General features: G+C 40.6%; 1 protein-coding gene and 2 long non-coding RNA genes across 5 annotated transcripts in view; all 3 read right to left on the bottom strand.

The window, feature by feature from the left end:
* The window catches only part of LOC145447848 (uncharacterized), a 272,584-nt gene that overhangs the window by 166,613 nt on the left and 86,357 nt on the right, over nt 1-19,614 (bottom strand). The gene's annotated exons all lie outside the window — the stretch shown is intronic.
* Nucleotides 1-19,614, bottom strand: part of LOC145447843 (uncharacterized) — a 54,323-nt gene that overhangs the window by 30,960 nt on the left and 3,749 nt on the right. The gene's annotated exons all lie outside the window — the stretch shown is intronic.
* Nucleotides 5,115-10,765, bottom strand: LOC145448370 (uncharacterized). 3 transcript variants are annotated; one of them, XM_080326752.1, is made up of 2 exons: nt 6,342-10,765; nt 5,115-6,246 (listed from the first exon to the last, which is right to left on the bottom strand). In XM_080326752.1, the coding sequence occupies exon 2, from the start codon at nt 6,214-6,216 to the stop codon at nt 5,236-5,238; it is 981 nt and encodes a 326-aa protein (XP_080182878.1). In that variant the 5' UTR covers nt 6,217-6,246; nt 6,342-10,765; the 3' UTR covers nt 5,115-5,235. The 3 variants fall into 3 exon arrangements, with proteins under 3 accessions (XP_080182878.1, XP_080182879.1, XP_080182876.1); XM_080326753.1 differs by having other exon boundaries at nt 9,852-10,765; XM_080326750.1 differs by having other exon boundaries at nt 6,915-10,764.

Genomic DNA, 19,614 nt, shown 5'->3' with positions numbered 1-19,614 from the left:
GTATGAGATCTAGTTGATATTGTTAGTAAATTATCATTTAAAAACACCAACAGATAGTGATTAGATTCAATGATAGAAAAGTATTGAAATGACATGAAGTCTTTCAGCCAAACAGCTATTTGACCAAGGACATATTACATCTAGAAAGGGTTTGTGTTTAATCCAGTCCATCTGGTGTAGTTTTGGGTGCTAAATGGGGAATATAAACCATTGCAGTTGGTGATAAGGATAGAATCATGATTTCAGCACTTCCATCACGAGGACCAGACAACAAGAAAAAGCATTATTTTTGTCGCCAACAGCTATTTGATATCCATATGGATGATTTATATTGATATGGGTACCTTCACCATCCTCATTGTACCTCAAGAGACGAAATTAGGTCCATGTTTAGTCCAGTCCCATAGTAAAGCATATGGCAGCAAAACAGTTTTGGGTCGAGTTATCTTTATCGCCCCTAGTGTTCAAAATGAAGTGGAAATGCCCCATTAGAGTCAGATTCAGAGCGTCGTGGAAGGCCTGTTTACGGCACGACTGGTTTCGGAAAGAATGAATAATATGATTCGTGGTTGCAATTCTTCTAGCGTCCGACGAGGTGACTCGAGCGTGACCAGCCATGGATAGAGACCAAACCACCGTGTCAGGCCTGTGACTGTGATGGTCATTTCATGGCTATTTGAGAAGTTTCAAACTTTATGAAAACGTATTTTTATACGCTAGATGGCGCGTGTGTTACCGCATTTCTTGGTCATGTCTAAGGCAACATACTGATATAGCTGTCATAGATTTTTCTGACAATCAACAGTAATCAGAACCAGTGATGAGCGGAGTCTGCTTTTCGAGACTCCGAGTCCCTCCGGCAACTTTCGTCTCTGATGCAAAGTCCCTCCGACTCCGGGGATCTCAATCCCAGACTCCGAGATAACCCGAAGAATCTTGTCCAGTCTTCGAAATATATCCAGACCATTGTCGAAGAATCCCAATCGATGTTTTCGATAGCCTGTCTGATCTGATATTCATACCAGTTTTTTTAGTATCCGTGAATTGCCGAACAGTCGCAACATTACTTCTGAGAGTCAAGTTCTCTCCAAAAAAATGGACAGTCAAGCTAATAGAACTGCGACCCTTTAGATCGGTCCACATATCTGAGGTGATGCCAGCCAGCTCATAACACTTGATAGCAACTCTTAGTTCCTCTGACAGCTTCTGCTTCAAAGATGAAGCCTCCTCATCCAACTTACGTTTCACCGTAAATCTGGATGGCAAAACATCTTCTGCACAACACCACGACAAACCGGCACTTCTTCGGTATTCTCCACCCGGCGATCAGTGTTCCCCATGATCACCTTCTCCTTTGATTACTCGCTTACATGCATTTCAACTGCGATCAATTCTTCTTACAAGCTTCGATATGTCTTCGAAGATGCGACGTACCACGTGTCAACTTGTGATGCTTTAGCTGAACATTGCAATTTTGACATCTCGCAAACCCAGTTACTGGCCGTTATTATCATGCATCATCAGAGTGAAATCCTTCCACACGTCACTCTTTCTCTGCGTCTTTGTGAGTAACCCACTTGAAGTCGACGGTGCTGCAGCCATTATATTAAAACGACGAAGGAAGACCAGTCAGTTCGAACTAACTACCACTAACACCACTGAAATCGACGATCACATCACAGGTTTCAGTAAATTAAGTTCCGCACCGCCATGAACCAGTTGATGGAACTGCACTGCACTAAACATACATGATGCATCACTGACGCACCGATCGATGCTCCTTGGAGTTGACTAAATGACTAGTGACTTCCAATTTTGAAGCTGATACATGATATCTGGAATTTGTAGTCTGAGACAGACCAGCAGCAGAAACTTGATTGCGGTGCTGATTTTTCTTATCACATCAAAGTCATTTTTCAATCAAACCAAACATTACATGACGAAAATTCAGAAGAGTTCTGGATGACTGACTACGTCAATCAATATTGAAGGAAGCGTAGTTGAGTTGATGCGAGCAGAGCAAAGCAGACGGGTGTAGTTATTTAGTGTGGCTGTTCAGAATTTCGGAATATTCTGTTTTCACAGGGTAAGATCAGCTTACCTTAGTGATTTATGTATTGTTGAAATCTTAGATGCTGGTATGCCTCTGTGAGCGGATCTTACTAGCGAAAATTCGTCGCAATGTCATTAAATCATGTAACACATTGCATAAGTTATTATTGTTTCCATCCAGATACTTGCTTGTTGTATGTATATTTCTCACAGATATAAAGGTAATATTGATGCAACACTTATTATCGATATTCTTACTGCAAATTGCAAGTACGATGAAAGTTGCGAAAAGTTATCACAAAAGTGGTATCGGATAAATTATCTTGTTTCAACTGATACCAACGTTGGGAATACATTTTCACAAAATGGACCTATTACCATGTTGAATGTCATCAGGATAATGGGATATATTCCGTTATGATCATGAACTTGCTGGAAGAATCAGGGTAGCTAAAGGCTGTACCATAGGGAAGCCCCACTGTATGTTGCTGATGCTGATTGTAAATGTTTCGCACAATTACTGGGGTAGCATGAAAATTAGTCACGAAACAAATACGCCAGGAGGAATGTGATGTGACTATACGCAAGGAGGAATGTGATGCGACTATAGAAGACCGCAATGACAGCAACGTGGAAGATTCTGGAGATCTTATCTCATCATATGGTGACATTCAGCAGTGGATTCAAAGACTGCATCTCAAGGCAGGGAGCAAATGATGCACTGCGAATGATATTGGGTGCCTTCAAGTTTGTGAACTACAGACACTGCTCAACGGAAATGCCTTGCTGGATCACTAGGTTACTCTCCAGTTCCCAATTGCAGTGCAGATGGCTGATTTTGGTGCACTTGGCAATCATATTACCGGTCATATTACAACTTTACAAGGTGTCAACTGTCTGTGTTTGTAATCAATAGTGTCTTCTGGTCAAAGCTATCGAAAGATATCGGTGGCAAAACTTAACAATACTCCGGAAAACTCCGGAAAAATATCTGTTGTAAACTCCGACTCCACTCCGGGTGTCACAAAATTGGCAAAACTCCGCTCCTAATCCACTCCGACTCCGCTCCGGTGCTCATCACTGATCAGAACACCACACGTACTGTAGGCTATTTACCGATCTTGTTGGGTCTTCAGTTCAGTTATTATACGGTGTTGTGTTATCATCTGAATATGAAGATAATCAATCAATTGGTACTTTCAAGCAATATACTTCTGACAGTACTTCAAGATCTCGTCTATTTGTATGGGGAACTAAACCAAAGCTACGACATGCAGCGTGAAATTGCACGATATGTAGGCAGGTTTGTGCATAACACGTAAAGTCAGCAGTATGAAAACGGTGTTTTGACGAGTCATATTTTAGTTACTGTGGTTTAGTTTCATTCCTTTATTCTCCTCGACAACTCCTAATTGTTTCATTTTATTTAATGATTGGTTGATTGAATTGTTGCATCGTCCGTTTTCGTTTACCTTTATATTGCTCTGTTGCTGCTATTTCCTCCTCCATTCAACTGTTATCGGACGAGCAAGCAATCTTGCGAATCTCGCCATTTAACACAGGGGAGATGTAGTACCGATGAGACACTGGGACCGAAAATACTTGAAAAATTATCTGTGATAATCCCATGATTACAGCATAGTGTCCTATATGGTGTCGACACACGCAAATCGCACGCCTCAGTGAAATTGTATCACGTCACAAATTACATTTGGTTACAGGCAATTTGACGGTCATTTTTGGCCGGCTTGCCGAGCATTATATCTGGTAAAACGGGTATCTATCGAATAACGAAAATATAAATTTTATTCCGCTCGTGGGCCTGGAACTCCCACAATCAGCCTAGAATTTTTCATTCTTATGGAGATTGGCATTGGGACGCAACAATGCTGAACAATGCTGTCTGGTTCCTTTTTTCTTGAACTACTCTCTCGTTTCGCCAGACAGCATTGTTGCGTCTAAATGCGACAAACCCGCAATATTTTTTGATGTGAAGTATAAGGCTTGTATCAAGGTATATGATGGCACATATTTATTGAAGCAATACCATCCTCGAGTGGACTATTTTCAATACAATTACAATTTTATAGGGTGGGGGAGCTATGGTACCATAGCTAAATCAAGCAAAATAGTTGGGCCTACTAATCACTTAAAAACAGAAACACGCCTACATGTACAAAGGCTATAAATCATAGTTACCTGTGGTGTTTTATCGCTATTACGGGGTATTTGAAAGTCAAAATGTCGATTTCCCGGTAATATGTATGTGACATTAATTTTGTGAGTTTCAGCGGAAATCAAAACGTGATTTTATCCCAACATTTGAGTTGACATAATCTATTTTATTCTTGAAGGTGGCGACGAAACATTCTTCATTGGCATGCTATACTTTAGATTATAGTACATTACAAAACAAGTTGAAAAATTTGAATTTTGAGCATAAGTCTCATAGGTCCCATGGTCGTGTGCCATTGGACCCACCGGGTGATACGTTCGAGCAACAAATTTTAAACGTTCATAAATATTTTTTGAAAAGGAGGATATCCATGAAAATGTCCGCAATAGGTAGATCTTGTATCAAAGTGCAAAGACAGCAAAAGATCCGCTATTCTCGGCTGCAGATGTGAGGGCCAGAGATCATTTTGCAATTTTTGATCCATCGGTACCACATCTCCCCTATCTATATTCTGAGCCAGCTATTCTGTATTGAATGTTTTGGAATGCTTGCAATTGAAACAGAAGAGATTTGAGATACGCAACGATTGCTTAGTACCGATCGCCAGATTTAGTGTGCAGCAGACAGTATCTCGACACCTGATAAAGCGCCACTCATTGACTTCAGCGCCGCCTCGGAACAAACGTGACCTTATTGCTACTAGCACGCCATTACAGTTATCACTGGGATATGAAATTTGTCGTGTTGCGATGTAAACGTCATCTGAGCTTCTATTTTATATTTCTATTTGTATAGGTACTCATAATTTCCTCTTTCCTGTAAGACCTCGTCGCAAATATCTCAAAACGATTTCACATTGTTGCTGGAATGAACTTGAACATACATATGTGAGGATGAATGCTTTTTCAACAATTTCGCATACAAATTCGTTTATATGGCAAAGATTCATCTGTTAATACTTTAAAGCGTCTCTGTGTTGCATATATATTTGTGTTGTTATTGTGTTGTTACCGTTTAAGTTCATTGTGGACATTCATGTGGGATTTCAATCCATCTTTCCTTCGGAACTCCTTCCCGCATTTACCGCATCGATATTCTTTCAGAGAGCTATGAATTTTCATGTGTCTGGTCGTGCCTGAACTGCTGCCGAATGCGAGTCCACAGATCTCACAGGAGAATTTCTTCACCCCAAAATGAGCTTGCAAATGTTGCTTCAAGTTAGCTATCTGACGAAATTGTTTGTCACATATTTCGCATCGATGACGTTTTACTCCCAAGTGGATATCCTTGTGCTGTTGCAATAAGGCCTTTCTACTGAAATTTCTCCCACATAAGTCACACTTATGGTTTTTGACACCGAAATGAGTAAGCAAGTGTATTTGTAAAGCCGATTTATCGCAAGATTTCTTGTTGCATATATCGCACCGACATTGCTTGATTACACTGTGGACAGCATTCACGTGCGACCTTAAGGTCGATTTGGTACGGAATTCCATCCCGCAGATATCGCAAACTTGTTCTTTGGCACCGGAATGAATTAGGTGATGTATTTTTAATTCCTTTTTCTGGCGAAAATATTTATTGCACATGTTGCAGCGATACCGTTTATAATCAGAGTGGATTTCCAAATGCGATTTCAAATCGCGCAGTAGACGGAACTCTCTCCCACATACATCGCAGGAATGTTTATTGGCATCGAAATGAATCGACCTGTGGCTCCACAAACTACGCTTCCTACGAAATTCTTTGTCGCATATATCGCATCGATGTTGTTGGAAGTCGCTGTGTCTTACTGACCGGCGACTTGACTCCGGCGTCGTACGAGACTTGTTCTCGTCCGCGTCATGGACTTTTTTGCTGACTCCCTCCAAAATACAGCTCTTCTGATCAGAACCGGCAGTAAATTTATCTCCGCAATCCTCACGAGAATCTTGATTTGAGCGGCTACGGCATTGTGATTGTTTCGCCATGTTATAATTTGTCGGCATGAAGAATGCTTATGGCCGCCGTCTTTCTATCTAAAGCAGAATATCAGGATCAGTGGTTCCCAACCTTTTTCGGTGTCAGGGCAAAATTTAGAATTTCAGAGTACGGTCGGGGCCGCACGAATTACCTGGGCATAGAAACGAACCCAAAATAGTAATTTAAATGTGAAAATTGGCATTGTTCCGATCAATCGCTTGACGCCATTGGCCATTGTTATGGTCATCGTGTTGCTGCACTCCCATTGTTCAGAACAATCGACCTTTGGTGGCTATTTCGGAGTAGTTTTATCGCCCTGGCGAGATTTCAATTTGTAGTTTTGGAATCAGTGCGGAACGGACCTATCAAATTATGCGGACGCTTTGGTCGTGAGCTATAGGACTATCAATTATGCTGGGTTATGTTTTATCGCCTGGACGCGTAAAGCGCGAAAATTTTCAGTAACTAATGATTGAATCGGTCAATATGATCGGGAATTGCATAAATATTGCAATCAATTTTTATCCTCTCTCTGCTCACGTAATCAGTTTCACAGGTAGAGCCGAGGGAGGTGTGTTTGAAAAGGTATACGGCCCCTCAATAATTAAACGTCTTCGTGCGTATACCAGTTGGCAGGAACGAAACAGCACTTCGTCAGCCGCCCCCCCCCCCCACAAAAAATATTAAACTTGGGACTTGTGCCCCCGTAGGGTGAAATACCTACCCGTATAACCTTGTTCGCTTTTGCCACGAAACTAGTTGTACTGCTAAGAGAGGCAGCGGGAAGCGCTGAAATTTTCGATAATTCAAGATAAAATCGGTCAATATGGTCAGTAATTGCGTATATATTGCTATCAATTCCGTGTCCACGCTGCTCACGTAATCAGATTTACAGGTAGAGCTGAGTGAGGTGTCTTGGAAACTGCAGGGCCTATCAGTAAGATTCCTTAACATGTTATGTTATCGCCCAAACCGAGGCTTCTAAACTAAGAGACGCACACCATTTCAAATTGATATTTCTTCGCTGGAATATAATTTTTATCTGCGGGATGGTATTTGTCTCGTGCGGTTCAGATTGTCAAGACAATGCCTTGTATATATTACAAAGTTTTCGGTCAGCATAAGAGCAGTCCTGTTTGACCAAGGTTTTCTCGCTGCCGATCGTTCTGCCACTCTTGTTGGAGTCGCATGTTACATGGCTCAAAACTTGTCCTGGTCCGTCGCGGCGCGGTAATGGCCAACGCCTATATGCCCAACCCACATTTCTATAAATCTTACGCATTTATTATTGGGATGAGTAGGCCTACCAAAGAATCAAAATATTTGGCAGCATGTAATCACGCCTAGAGCAAAAAAAATTGAAGAAGATGCCTCAATTTTCAAAAAATACTCGATAATTTATGCCAATTCACGAAATAATTTTGAGCCCCGCTCAATCTCCCTCCTCCATTGGGGTTTCGGCATGCGGCAGTTATGGTCCTGTCTTTACCTATATATATTGTTACTGCTCGTTAAACGGGAAAGTTATGGGACATTGCATTGAAACAGCAGTGATGTACCGATAGCAGTCTACTCACGACTTTCGTGCAATCCTGACTCCAAGCCAAGCAAGTGTATTTTATAAATATAAATTTAATTTTTGTCATAACTCGATTTCTTATTATTTTTTGGGGCCGCAAGAAAGCTAGCTGCGGCCGCGGTTGGGAGTCACTGATCAAAATGATTTGAAACTTGCACCTGTGCTGTTACGGGCATCATAAAATTGTAATTAAACTAACATTAATGAATGATGCATGCGTCTTACGGAAAACATTTGAAAGACGTCCGGAAACCTCTAAATTTTGGCACATGAATGATCACGGAATTTGTGATATGCTCGCGTACATCATCAAGTCGTAAAGATCGACCGGATTATACGTGGGAGCTATAGGTCTCAATTAATGAGTGAACATTCACATCACTTGGAAAGGAATTCATGAACAATTTACGTAATCTCCCCTAAGAAGTTTAAATGTGATGGATGTGTAATGCTCATTACGAAAATATGTTTCTCAGTTTTGGGACATCTCTGATGTTGTGGTCATATCCCAAGGCACTGTCACAGAAACGTCACGCGGTATTAATACGTCCACCGCAATCGGTGTGAAGCTGCATTTTCGACTGTCGTTCTTAAAAATTCGAAATCCCATATTTCCAAAGCACGAACGCGTGTTTTGTACTTTCTTATGACACGCAGCTACAGAAATGCCATTAAGTTCGCATCGACCTAATTCGCTTTGAACCAATAAAATTCCTCACAAATTAAACATAATGATTTCACTCTCAAGAAAAGTACATTTTTACCGTCTAATCAGCCTATACAGTAGATATATGTACAAGAAAATTAACGGTTGAACAAGATATCTACGTAAGGTTGCATTTAAAACAAAAATCAATTTACAACGAAATGTTTAAAACATGCTGTTTTTGAGCCATGATGTCATGAATCTTTAGTTGTGACCTTGACAACTGACAACATAGGGTAAATATGACTCCGTGGACGAAAGGAGCTACCGACCACTTATAAACAGACCAAAAATATCTTCAATCAGGACTATATCGTGATGCAGCATTTTTACGGTCGGCGGTCATCATCATCAGATCACCTATTCCGTACCAATGATATATATCTACTTTCTGTAACTGTCGAATTGACGACGACGACGACGATATCCAGGGTTCCATCCTCTCCATATCGAGGCTATATGTCTACTATATTGGATGCAAATGTCCATGGGCTAATACTACATGTTTTTAGAAAAGATTTACACAATTATCGCACGATTATACGTTTTAAAAAGTATTAAAAGGCATTTGTTTAAAACACTGTTCAAAATATATCTTAAACAAAGTGTTTTAAATCACCGGTTGTTTTCAATGCAGCCCTACATCTAAGCACATAAATACCATTATAGCATGACCGTAATTTTAGAGTTGTGTTTCACTAACTCCTATTAATAAGCGCAGTGCTGTAATCTCACATGTATATCTCTATGATAAAAACAAATTGAATTATTTACTGCTGTTTAATATATGCAACTCTTGGACGGCGAGCAACGTGGTCATATCTTTCACCGCTAATGGGCCGCAAGTTGGTGTCCGATCGCGGTATATTCTCCAAAATTCCGAAGTGTTGAAGATTTATCTGGGCTCCTTATCGCAACCCTCAAAAACTGTGTAGTCTGACAATAATTGAGAAAAGGGGGGATTGCGCTACAAGCCGATGAACCTTATGTAAGCAGTTATGGGGGTGTCGACTGAACATTGAGCAATGGCAGTAGATTTCGGTGTATGAAAAATACTTTAGGGCTGTTATATAGGCTGATGCATCATGTAGAAATAGATCGGCGGTTCGACTGACCAATGGCCATATTTTTCGGTGTATGTTCACTGGGGCTCTTCAAAAATGACTTTTTTCTCAAATCGTACTGGCTACTTCATAAAATTGTTAGGTTACCTAATTTAAGCCAACAAACAAAATTTGGTTCAATTCCAGCCAGTAACCGCTTTGCTACAGGAGAAGAAAGTTTCTAGTTATTATATAAAAATGAATAATAAAAAATTTGCAAATTTTCTGTTCACCCCACGAAAGTGTTAGGCTGTCTATAGAAAGGATGCTCACCAAATTTGGTTCAATTCCTACCAGTGGAAGCGGAGTTTAAGCCGTTGAAAATTTTTGATTTGAATAAAATAGTATTTACGGTGACCGATTCTTTGTTTATTTATTATAGCTGTACTCACCGTACATACTATTATATTCACTTGTTCAGCACACTAAGAAGGTTCAAGAATAACGTGACTATATTTTCAAAACTTCAGCCTAAAATAAGAAATGATTATGAGCCTTTTCAGCACTTTGAACTGGCAAAGCAGGGATATCTAGTTCTGGATATCTCTGTGCCAAAGTATCAAAAGACAGCCTTCAATACTGGAGTTTTGAGATAATAATAATGCTATCCTTCGTACGCCAAATTTTCACGCGCGTTCGGTAATACTAACTGCTATACAATTGTTACATGCCTACTAGTAGAATAGATAGGTACGTGCTATTCTGACTTGCAACAGCAGCATTGAATAATAGATATTGTCCTAATTCAATCACTTTACCCGTTGCGCGATATCTACTCTGCTAAACAGCAATCTAGGTTACATATCTGGCGGACTGCATGAGTAACATAGCCAAAGGGGACGAAACAGTGGTAACGAGCGTGGAAGCGATCGCAATTTTGAAGATATCTAGCTGTCACATAATACGCCCACAAACTATATTCAAGCGATCGAGACTCGCAAATGTAATATAATATGTTTTGGCGCGTTGACACCGTACCGTTGATACATTCGTACCGCTATGATTTAAACTTAACACGCTTAAAACGTGCCAGTCAGAAAGCATGTTGAGTTTTGCGGCTATGATTAAAGAGTGATTGTTGCTGTACTTGCCTGGCGCTCTCAGTATTGAAATGAGAGTTACGTAGTTAGTTGACTACTCAGTGGGTTACGAATTCCTACAATATGACGAAGCCAATATTTTTTCCCGCTCTCACTCAACCATTTTGGAATAATTTTTCAGATCCTGCCAGCGATCGATGCAAGATAAATCGATCCATGCGATGCATGACTGATCAAAGTCTGATTTAAACTAGGACTTTTGATCAGGCGTACGCTTAACGAGACAAACGTCACCTGAACAAGGCTATATTTCGGAGGGCTTCCCGCCTTCCCCTATCGGCCACACCATGACATCTCCACAACTGCTGGCAGAGCCGTAACAGCACTTCGCCAGCCCCCCCCAAAAAAACGTTGGTCTTGAGCCCCCATTTGTTGATAAATCCAACTTCTGGGGGCATCGCCACCCAGACCCCCTCAGGCTGTTCACTAATTACCGCTACTTCCATATCATCTACATTGAGGGCCATTTAGTGAGGCAGTTTTTCTCGCCCAAACGCGCCAGGCGCGAAAATTTTCTATAATTCATCATTCAATCGGGCAAAAGGGTCGGGAATTGCATATATATGGCTATCTATTTTTATCCTCTCTCTCTCTGCTCACGTAATCAGATTTACAGGTAGAGCTGAGTGAGGTGTGTTTGAAGAGGTAGGACCCCTCAATATTGTTAAACATCTTCGGGCGTATATCCGTTGGCAGGAACGATATAGCATTTCAGGCCCCGCAAAAAATCTTCGGTCTTGGGCCCCCATAGGCTGATAAACCTACCCCACATCATCTTGTTCGCTTTCGCCACGAAATGAGTAGTAGGCTACTACCGAGTGAGCAAGCGTCAGGCGCGAAAATTTTCGAAAATTCATGATGAAATCGGTGAATATGATTTACCGGTAGAGCTGAGTGAGGTGTCTTGGAAACTGTAGGGCCCGTTGGTATAAATCCTTAACATGATGTTATTTCGTGACCTCCTGTCTGATATATAAAATAAAAATATAGAATCGCCATAACGTAAGCTAGGAAACAAAAGACGCACACAATTTCAAATTGGTAGTTCTTCACTGGCATATAATTTTTCCCTGCGGGATGGTAGCCTATTTGTCTTGTGGGGTTCAAATTGTCAAGACAGTAATTTGTATATATAACGAAGTTTTCGGTCAGCATTAGGACAGTCATTTTCGGCCAAGGTTTTCTCGCTGCCGATCGTTCTGGCACACTTCTTGGAGTCGCATGTTACATCGCCTACTTAATATGTCGTGGCGCAGTAATGGGCAACGATGATATGCCCATTTCTATAAATCTTGCGCATTTTTTCTTGGGGGAAGGGTACCCTCAAATCAAAACTACTGGCAACTTGAAGTCGCAGAAAAAGTTGCATAAATTTTTAAAAAAATACTCTATAATTTATGCTAATTCACGAAATAATTTTGGGCCCCCTTCGAGCTCGACCCCCCAATTGGGGGGTTTGGGGTGCGGCAGTTACAGGCCTGACTGCTGGGTATCGCTATGCTGTGAATAAATTATCAAAATGTGTATGTTCTACTCCCAAGGAACCGGATTTGACAGGTGAAAAAACGCGCCGACAAGCTCATCGCCGAATATCAAAATTGCGGTGCCTTGCTTCCGATCCAACGCCCTGGTTGGAAGTACTAGGACACTCCAATGCTATACTAAATTCTGAGAGAACACGTGATGCCCATCTCGAAGAAACTTCATGTTGAAATTTCCATTTTAATTTGCTGTGAAGTTCTGCATCTCACACCTAGCACGAACAAGTAACAACATAGTATAGATCCGGATGTGAAATCTTTGAGTGAATCATTTACGACAAATATGTCATACAAATTGTCGATGTATGATGAAGCAATGTAAAGAAATTTTATTAACAGACGAGAGCACGAACGAATTGACACTGTACCATAATAAATTATAAGATTTCGAATGATTTGAACTGCCCCAGCTGGGTAATCAACAGTCTTCCTTCACTTTGTTTGCATTCGTCTAGCTCTCTTTGATGGTCTTGTTCGACTAGTTTATATTTGTCGCGATTTATGTTATATCACGACAAATTATCAATAGATATAAATTTTCTAATTGTCAAAGCATAAATATCATACCGCTATTTGACAAAGCTAGCCATCTTTTCGTCGGTGAAAACACCCCTTACTAACAAGGAACAGAAATACTACGGGGTGCCTATACCACTATTAGCCTATAGTAGAGAACATTGCTTTTGCGGCCGGAAGAGCATGAGACCCCCCCCCATTTTCGTTGACTAGTCGGTCCGTCACCAGAAAAAAAATCCGTCGAAGCGGTAAATTTAAGACACTTACAAGCTGATCCAATCATAAAAAGTGTTGGGTGGATGAAGCATGCAGTCTAATATACCGATTTCAACAACAACAAAAAACGTTGTGATAATTGAAATGTTTTCATGTTCAGGGGTTGCCAGTCTCATTAAATTGCTCCAGCTTCAGTTCCGGAGCACTCGTTTTATCATGAATCAGCTGCAGCCCCTCAGAGCCTGAGATTATTGATTCCACTCCCACGGATCCAGTCCCTGCTCCAATATAAACCCGAGTGAAAATTATCATTCGGGTCAGTAACATCGGCTGTCATCGTCAGCAACTAGTATGGAGCTGGAAAAAACATTGTAGAATCGATCGTGAAAGTCTCGTGATCTCTGTCTTTCCTTAAGAATTGTTAGTTGTCCTGAAATGCGAGTCGACCATAGAGGTTGTATTCCCGGTGTGTCGGACACGGTCTGTCTGTAGTCGTCGGAAAAGGCTGGTTAGTGAGAAATGGCGTGAATCTCCTGAAATGGCGTGCATCTCGTGAAATTACAGGGAAACTGTGCTAGTTCATTGTGTACTTTCATGGAGAGATGGCGATTTTTCGAATCCCAGCTCTGAAACCAGAATTAGATAGCTTGATAATTCCAGTTGAGTTACGCTTGCGTAATTATAACGAAAACAATTCTTTTTATATTGAGGAATAAATTTCTCCCACTTTCGCGGCTGCGGCTCCCTTAGGCAGTGATGGAACTCAGTGCTACGGTGGCTGAGGCAACTGCCGAATCTCAGCTTTCCATCAACCCCTCATTGGAAGAATTAGCTAGCTGCGTTCGCGGGTCATTGCGTAAGAATTTGGGGTGACTACTTTGCAGCAAATTTGTGGAATTATAGTGTATTGGTGACGTAGGAAGCAATGAAACAAACGTAGTCAATTCAACACTGACGCGTGAGACGCGATTTCAAGTAATGAACATTAAAAATTAATCTAACGGACTTCAAAGGAGTGTGTGATTGATGCGCTGATTGCTTTCCCGAGAGATTACACAGATCTGCCGTTTGGAGCAATTCACAACCTTATGGGCTCACTAGAACGATAAATAGGGAGCCGCAAATAAAAATCCGGCTTACGAACAGGTGCCGCCACCAAGACGACAAAAAAGGAAACGTCGAATTAAGAACCAAATGAATTCGTCGAAATGGTGTTTCTCACATTCAAATTCCGTTACTGACGTGATTCACATGACTTTATGCCTGACACGCCGATCGATAATTTAATCAATAATCGTCGAGTTATATCTTCCTCTGAACGAGACACACACAATGTACAATGCGATACGAACAATGCGATGTAATGAACAGATACTTATAGGAAGATCCCGAACGACGCGCAGTCGCGGTCTTTTAGACTGACATCCACCTCGGCCTAGAGTGCCCGATGTCAAAGTTCTTTTTGATGTTGATCTTCTTGAAGCCGCGGCCCTTTCTAGTTCTTTCCATTCCGCGCGAGTGCTTTCTTTCGTCGGGTCTTTTTCTGAGCTTTTTTGTCGCCGTATGAAGGCCAACGGCGGGGAAGAAAAGCCTAAATATACCTCCGGCAGGAATCGAACCGGAGTTGCCCGAATAGTGGGCGCTTATCGTCACCACTACGCTATAATATTGATCCTTCGTTGAAATTCGAATTCGCTAAAAATAAATTATGTTTCGTCAATACTCGACTCGAACCATTACAATTATTGCACGATTCGGATTCGAGTTCGAGTACTTGAGTGCCACTTGACATCGTAGCGGTGTGAAAGATGTGGAAAGTTTAAATATGCGCCACAAAGACGACAATGCAAGTTCTACATCGCATTAAATATGCCGATGTGGCATTTTTACGACCATGTCTATATTTCATTATACTCACGACTATACCTCGCGACTACACAGATATGCCATTTTCACTGGCGTTAGGGTTACCATTTTGTTAAGATCCCCAAAAGAGGACAATTTTTAAAGTTACGATTTCAAAAATAAAAAGATAAAATTTGTACTTCTAATGCTGATCGAGGTCGATTGATCAAAAAACAAAATCAAAGGTCAAGATACCGCGTGGGTGCCTTAAAACACCATCGCTACGTAGGCTACATTTCACGTTTGATTGACCTTTTCTGCAATTTTTGTGTTCTCTGTATATTCGCCTAACTCTACAAGCAGGAAAACGTGACGGTTCGTGGAAAAACAGGACATTTTCGTTTCATTGAAAAAATAGGACAAATCCTCTCAAAAGAGGACATATCGTCGCTTTGCACTAAATTTCTCGTATGCTTCGATACGATCAATCAACATTAAAAGGCGGAAGATAGAATCGAAACTATCATATTCCCTGATAAGTAGCGCAAGAATTCAATAGTCGAAACAATTATCTCTCGCTACTTGACTGGAATTAGGGTTGCATTCAAAACAAGCGGCGTTTTAAAACATTTTATATAAAATATGCATATATTGTTTGCTGTGTCTGAATACAAGGAAAATCAATTATTTGATACTTCCAAGCAATTTACCGATACTACTTCAAGATCGAGTCTGTTTATACATGGAGAAATGAAGCATAGCTACGACATGCAGCGTTAAATTACCAGCTATTTAGGCATGCTTCAGAATAGCGCTATCGTTTCTATCCACACCAAATAAGGTGACCCAATTCCTACGAAAATGTCATTAGTGTTGTCACCGGGATAGAGCAGCATTTAGTGTGTTGCATGGTATGGATAGGGAGTAGGGTATGGAACGAAATTTCGGTATGTCCTATGGAATTGATCAGTTATGGTATGGTGATCTTCAAGTATGGTACGGAATGTTTTCCAGACTTCCATACTTTGGCAGTTTTGCCTGAACGATGACAATGATCTTACTTTCGATTTGTTCGATTGCATACCTCAGAAAATCGTTATCTGACCGGTCTATGTTCATATCCAAAATTGCGACACACACTCACCTCCCCTTGTCCAAATCTATTTGAAGACGGAAAAAGTTGTGCAGCGCGCATATGAAGGAAAATAATATTCATGATAATTATGCCAATCCTAATATCATAAAAACGAACGATATTCAACCGTTGTTGCGTTACATCTTACATTTCGTTTATCGTAACTTCGACTCCGTTAACTACCAAGTGGAGTTTATAAATCGTAGACTCTGAGATCGCAGCAGTCACATATGAATATTTATATCAATTTCTTGAACTTGGAAATCATTTCCTGCGCTTCGCTCGGATGACCATCACGCAATTTCTATATGACATGAACATCATTGTAACTGAAAATATTGTATCTTATGTCTCAGAGTCATTTCTGCCATGCCTGCCAACAAGCATTGTAACTTCATTAAATTCGGTTATATCTGATCAAATTATGGACACCTTAATGCTGGCTACTGAAACTATAATGATATGACCCACAAATCGGCGGGGAAATCGGACATTTCATCCGCTTTTGGAAAAACCCTAATGCTTACATCGATGTAAAATTGTATTCTAAAATATGTTCTGATGGGAGAAAAACCTTTGTTTTATGGATTTTCGTTGACGATCAAGCCACATTACTGCTAGAAGACCACTCCGGTCCCCAAATACACCTAAAAACACACTGATCACACTAGTTTTACACGACGTGAGCTTCTGTTGTTATTCCCAAATAGGCTTATCCCATACATATTTCACGTCCCGTCTTCGATGGTGAGGCAACCTATTTCGCTGACATATGACAGAGACAGGGCTGTTTATAAATATAATAATAACAATGCTGTCCCAGCTGATCACAATATACAACAAAAAGAATCAGAAAAGCAGTCCAAATACGCAGAGCTCAAAATGGAATGTGAGAAAATGTGGCGATGCAAAATAAACATTGTACCGATAGTCATTGGCGCTACAGGGGTCGTAAGCAAAAAACTCATGAGACATATCCGACAGATTCCGGGTAACGTTCGATTCGACACGATCCAAAAGATCACGTTATTGGGCACTGTGCATATTCTTCGGAAGGCGTTGAATGCACCACTGGACTAAAATTATACTAGTGAATCACAGCATCATTTCTGTGATTTCGATTCTTCATTTTCAATCATCTCTACCTCTGCTCTGTAACCCTTGCCAATTCTTCATCTACTATACAATTCTGTAATCTGACTTAGCCTCCATGTATTGCATAGGAATAACAATTTGACTCTATTACTGAAATTTTAAAAAATTTACTCCAATCTCGCCATTTTCCTTTCGGTGCAGGTTGCTCCCCGGATTATGTGTGTATTGACCAGTTTCTTACTGTGAATAAAGAAAAATAACAATAAATAGAAACCCCCGAAAATTTCCACACATCAGAAAACAAAATATCATCCGATAGGTTGAGAAATAGCGAAAGTATGGGAAAAATATCAGATATATGGTATGTAGGAATGCTGCTATGGTATGTAAAATGGTTAAGTATGGCATGGAACGAGTAAGGCGGTATGGAGTATTGAAATTTCTCATTTCATACCATGCTATGCAATGTAAACTTCATCGCTTCCATTTTAAATTTTGATGAGTCTACTCATAATTTTCTCTTTTCTGCAATATCGCGTCGCAAATATCACAATCAGATCCATTTTACATTGTTGCTGGAATGAACATATATGTGTCTGGATGAAAACTTTTCTAACGATTTCGCATAAAAATCCATTTATATTACCACGATTCATCTGCTGATAGTTTAAAGAACTGAATTATGTGTTGCATATGTATTCGCATCAATGCTGTTTACGGTCATTGTGAACATTCATGTGCGATTTCAATCCATCTTTTCTTCGAAACTCCTTCCCGCATTTACCGCACCGATATTCTTTCAGGGAGTTATGAATTGTCATGTGTCTGGTCGTTTGTGAACTGCTGCCGAATGCGCGTCCACAGATTTCGCAAGAAAATTTCTTCACGCCAAAATGAATCCGCAGATGTTGTTTCAAGCAATTTCTCTGCCGAAATACCTTGTCGCATATTTCACATCGATGTCGTTTTAATCCGAAGTGAATATCTATGTGCTCTTGCAATAGGGCCTTTCTACTAAAATTCTTCCCACATACATCACAATTATAGTTTTTGACATCGAAATGAATTAGCAAATGCTGTTTTAAAGCCGTTTTATTGGTAAATTCGTTACTGCATATATCGCAGCGATGTTGCTTGATTACACCGTGGACATTCACGTGTACCCTCAAAGCCGATTTCGTACGGAATTCCATCCCGCAGATATCGCAAACTTGTTCTTTGGCATCGGAATGAATTAGCTGATGCAATGTTAAATCCTTTTTCTGACGAAACTGTTTATTGCATGTGCTGCAGCGATATTGTTTGTAATCATTGTGGATATCCAAATGCGGTTTTAAATCACCTAGTCGACGGAACTTTCTCCCACATACATCGCAGGAATGTTTTGCGACATCAAAATGAATCGATCTGTGTCCCTGTAAGTTTACTTGACTACAAAATTCCATGTCGCATATATCGCACCGATGTTGCTGTGCGTCGCTGTGTATTGCGGAATGGCGTTTCAACTCCGACTCCGTACAAGATTTGCTCCTGCAGAGATCACGGACATCTTTGCTGACTCCCTCCCGAATACAACTTTCCTGATCACAACCGGGAGTAAATTTATCACCACCACTCTCATGTGAATCTTGATGTGAGAAGCTATGACATCGAGATTGCTTAGCCATATTGTGATTTGTCGACATGAGGACTTCCTGTAGTGTCAAATTTAATTCAGAATATCAAAATGATACGGAACTTACACCTGCAATGTTAAGGGAATCATGAAATTACAATTTTAACTGATGGACATGAAATATGTGATGCATGCATATCATGGTAAAGCCATACCAGCGGTTGTCCTATGTCCAATGGAGGGTAATGAAGCATTTTCAGGGAGTCCACGAAACCTCTAAAATTGGGCGCATGAATGATGACGTGATAATTCACCCGACCATGTAAAATCAGAAATTAAATCATCATCTCTGAATCTCCATGGTAGGCTTAATCATCACGACGTAAAAGTTGACCTAATTATAAGAATAAGCTATCAGTCTCATTAAATTTGTGAACATTCACAGTCGCTTGAAAAGTAATTCCCGAACAATTTTCGTAATATCTCCCAACGGGTTGAAAAGTGCTGAACATGATGTGTTCATTGAGAAAATATGTTACTGATACTCGTTCATACCCAAAGGCGCTGCCACGGAAACGTCACTCTTTATTATTACGTTCGCCTCCATTTCTCGCTGTGAAGGTACATATTGGACTCGCGCTCTTAAAAAAATCGATATCGCTGATTTCCATAGCGCGGCCACGTATTTTGTACTTGGTTGGGACATGCAGCCGCAGAAATGCCATTAAGTTCGGTTTGAACTATTTCGATTCGAACAAATACCATTCCTCACAAATTTCGCATTATGATTTCTCATTCATGACAAGCGCATTTGTTTTGGAGTTTCACTAGCCCACAGTTAATATTTGTGCAAGATAAATGACGTTTGGCCAAGACATGAAAGCATACCAATATTGCAGTGGCGGCTCGTGCTAATATCGGGTGGTGGGGCAAGGGGTGTAGGTGTACGCGATTTCAATTGTCTAAATGACGT

This window comes from Botryllus schlosseri, chromosome 10, assembly GCF_051294905.1.
Source record: "Botryllus schlosseri isolate E-star chromosome 10, Bs_hap1, whole genome shotgun sequence".
Lineage (NCBI taxonomy): Eukaryota > Metazoa > Chordata > Ascidiacea > Stolidobranchia > Styelidae > Botryllus > Botryllus schlosseri.
The sequence above is the reverse complement of the archived record's forward strand: the minus strand, read 5'-3'. Positions and strand labels throughout refer to the sequence as shown.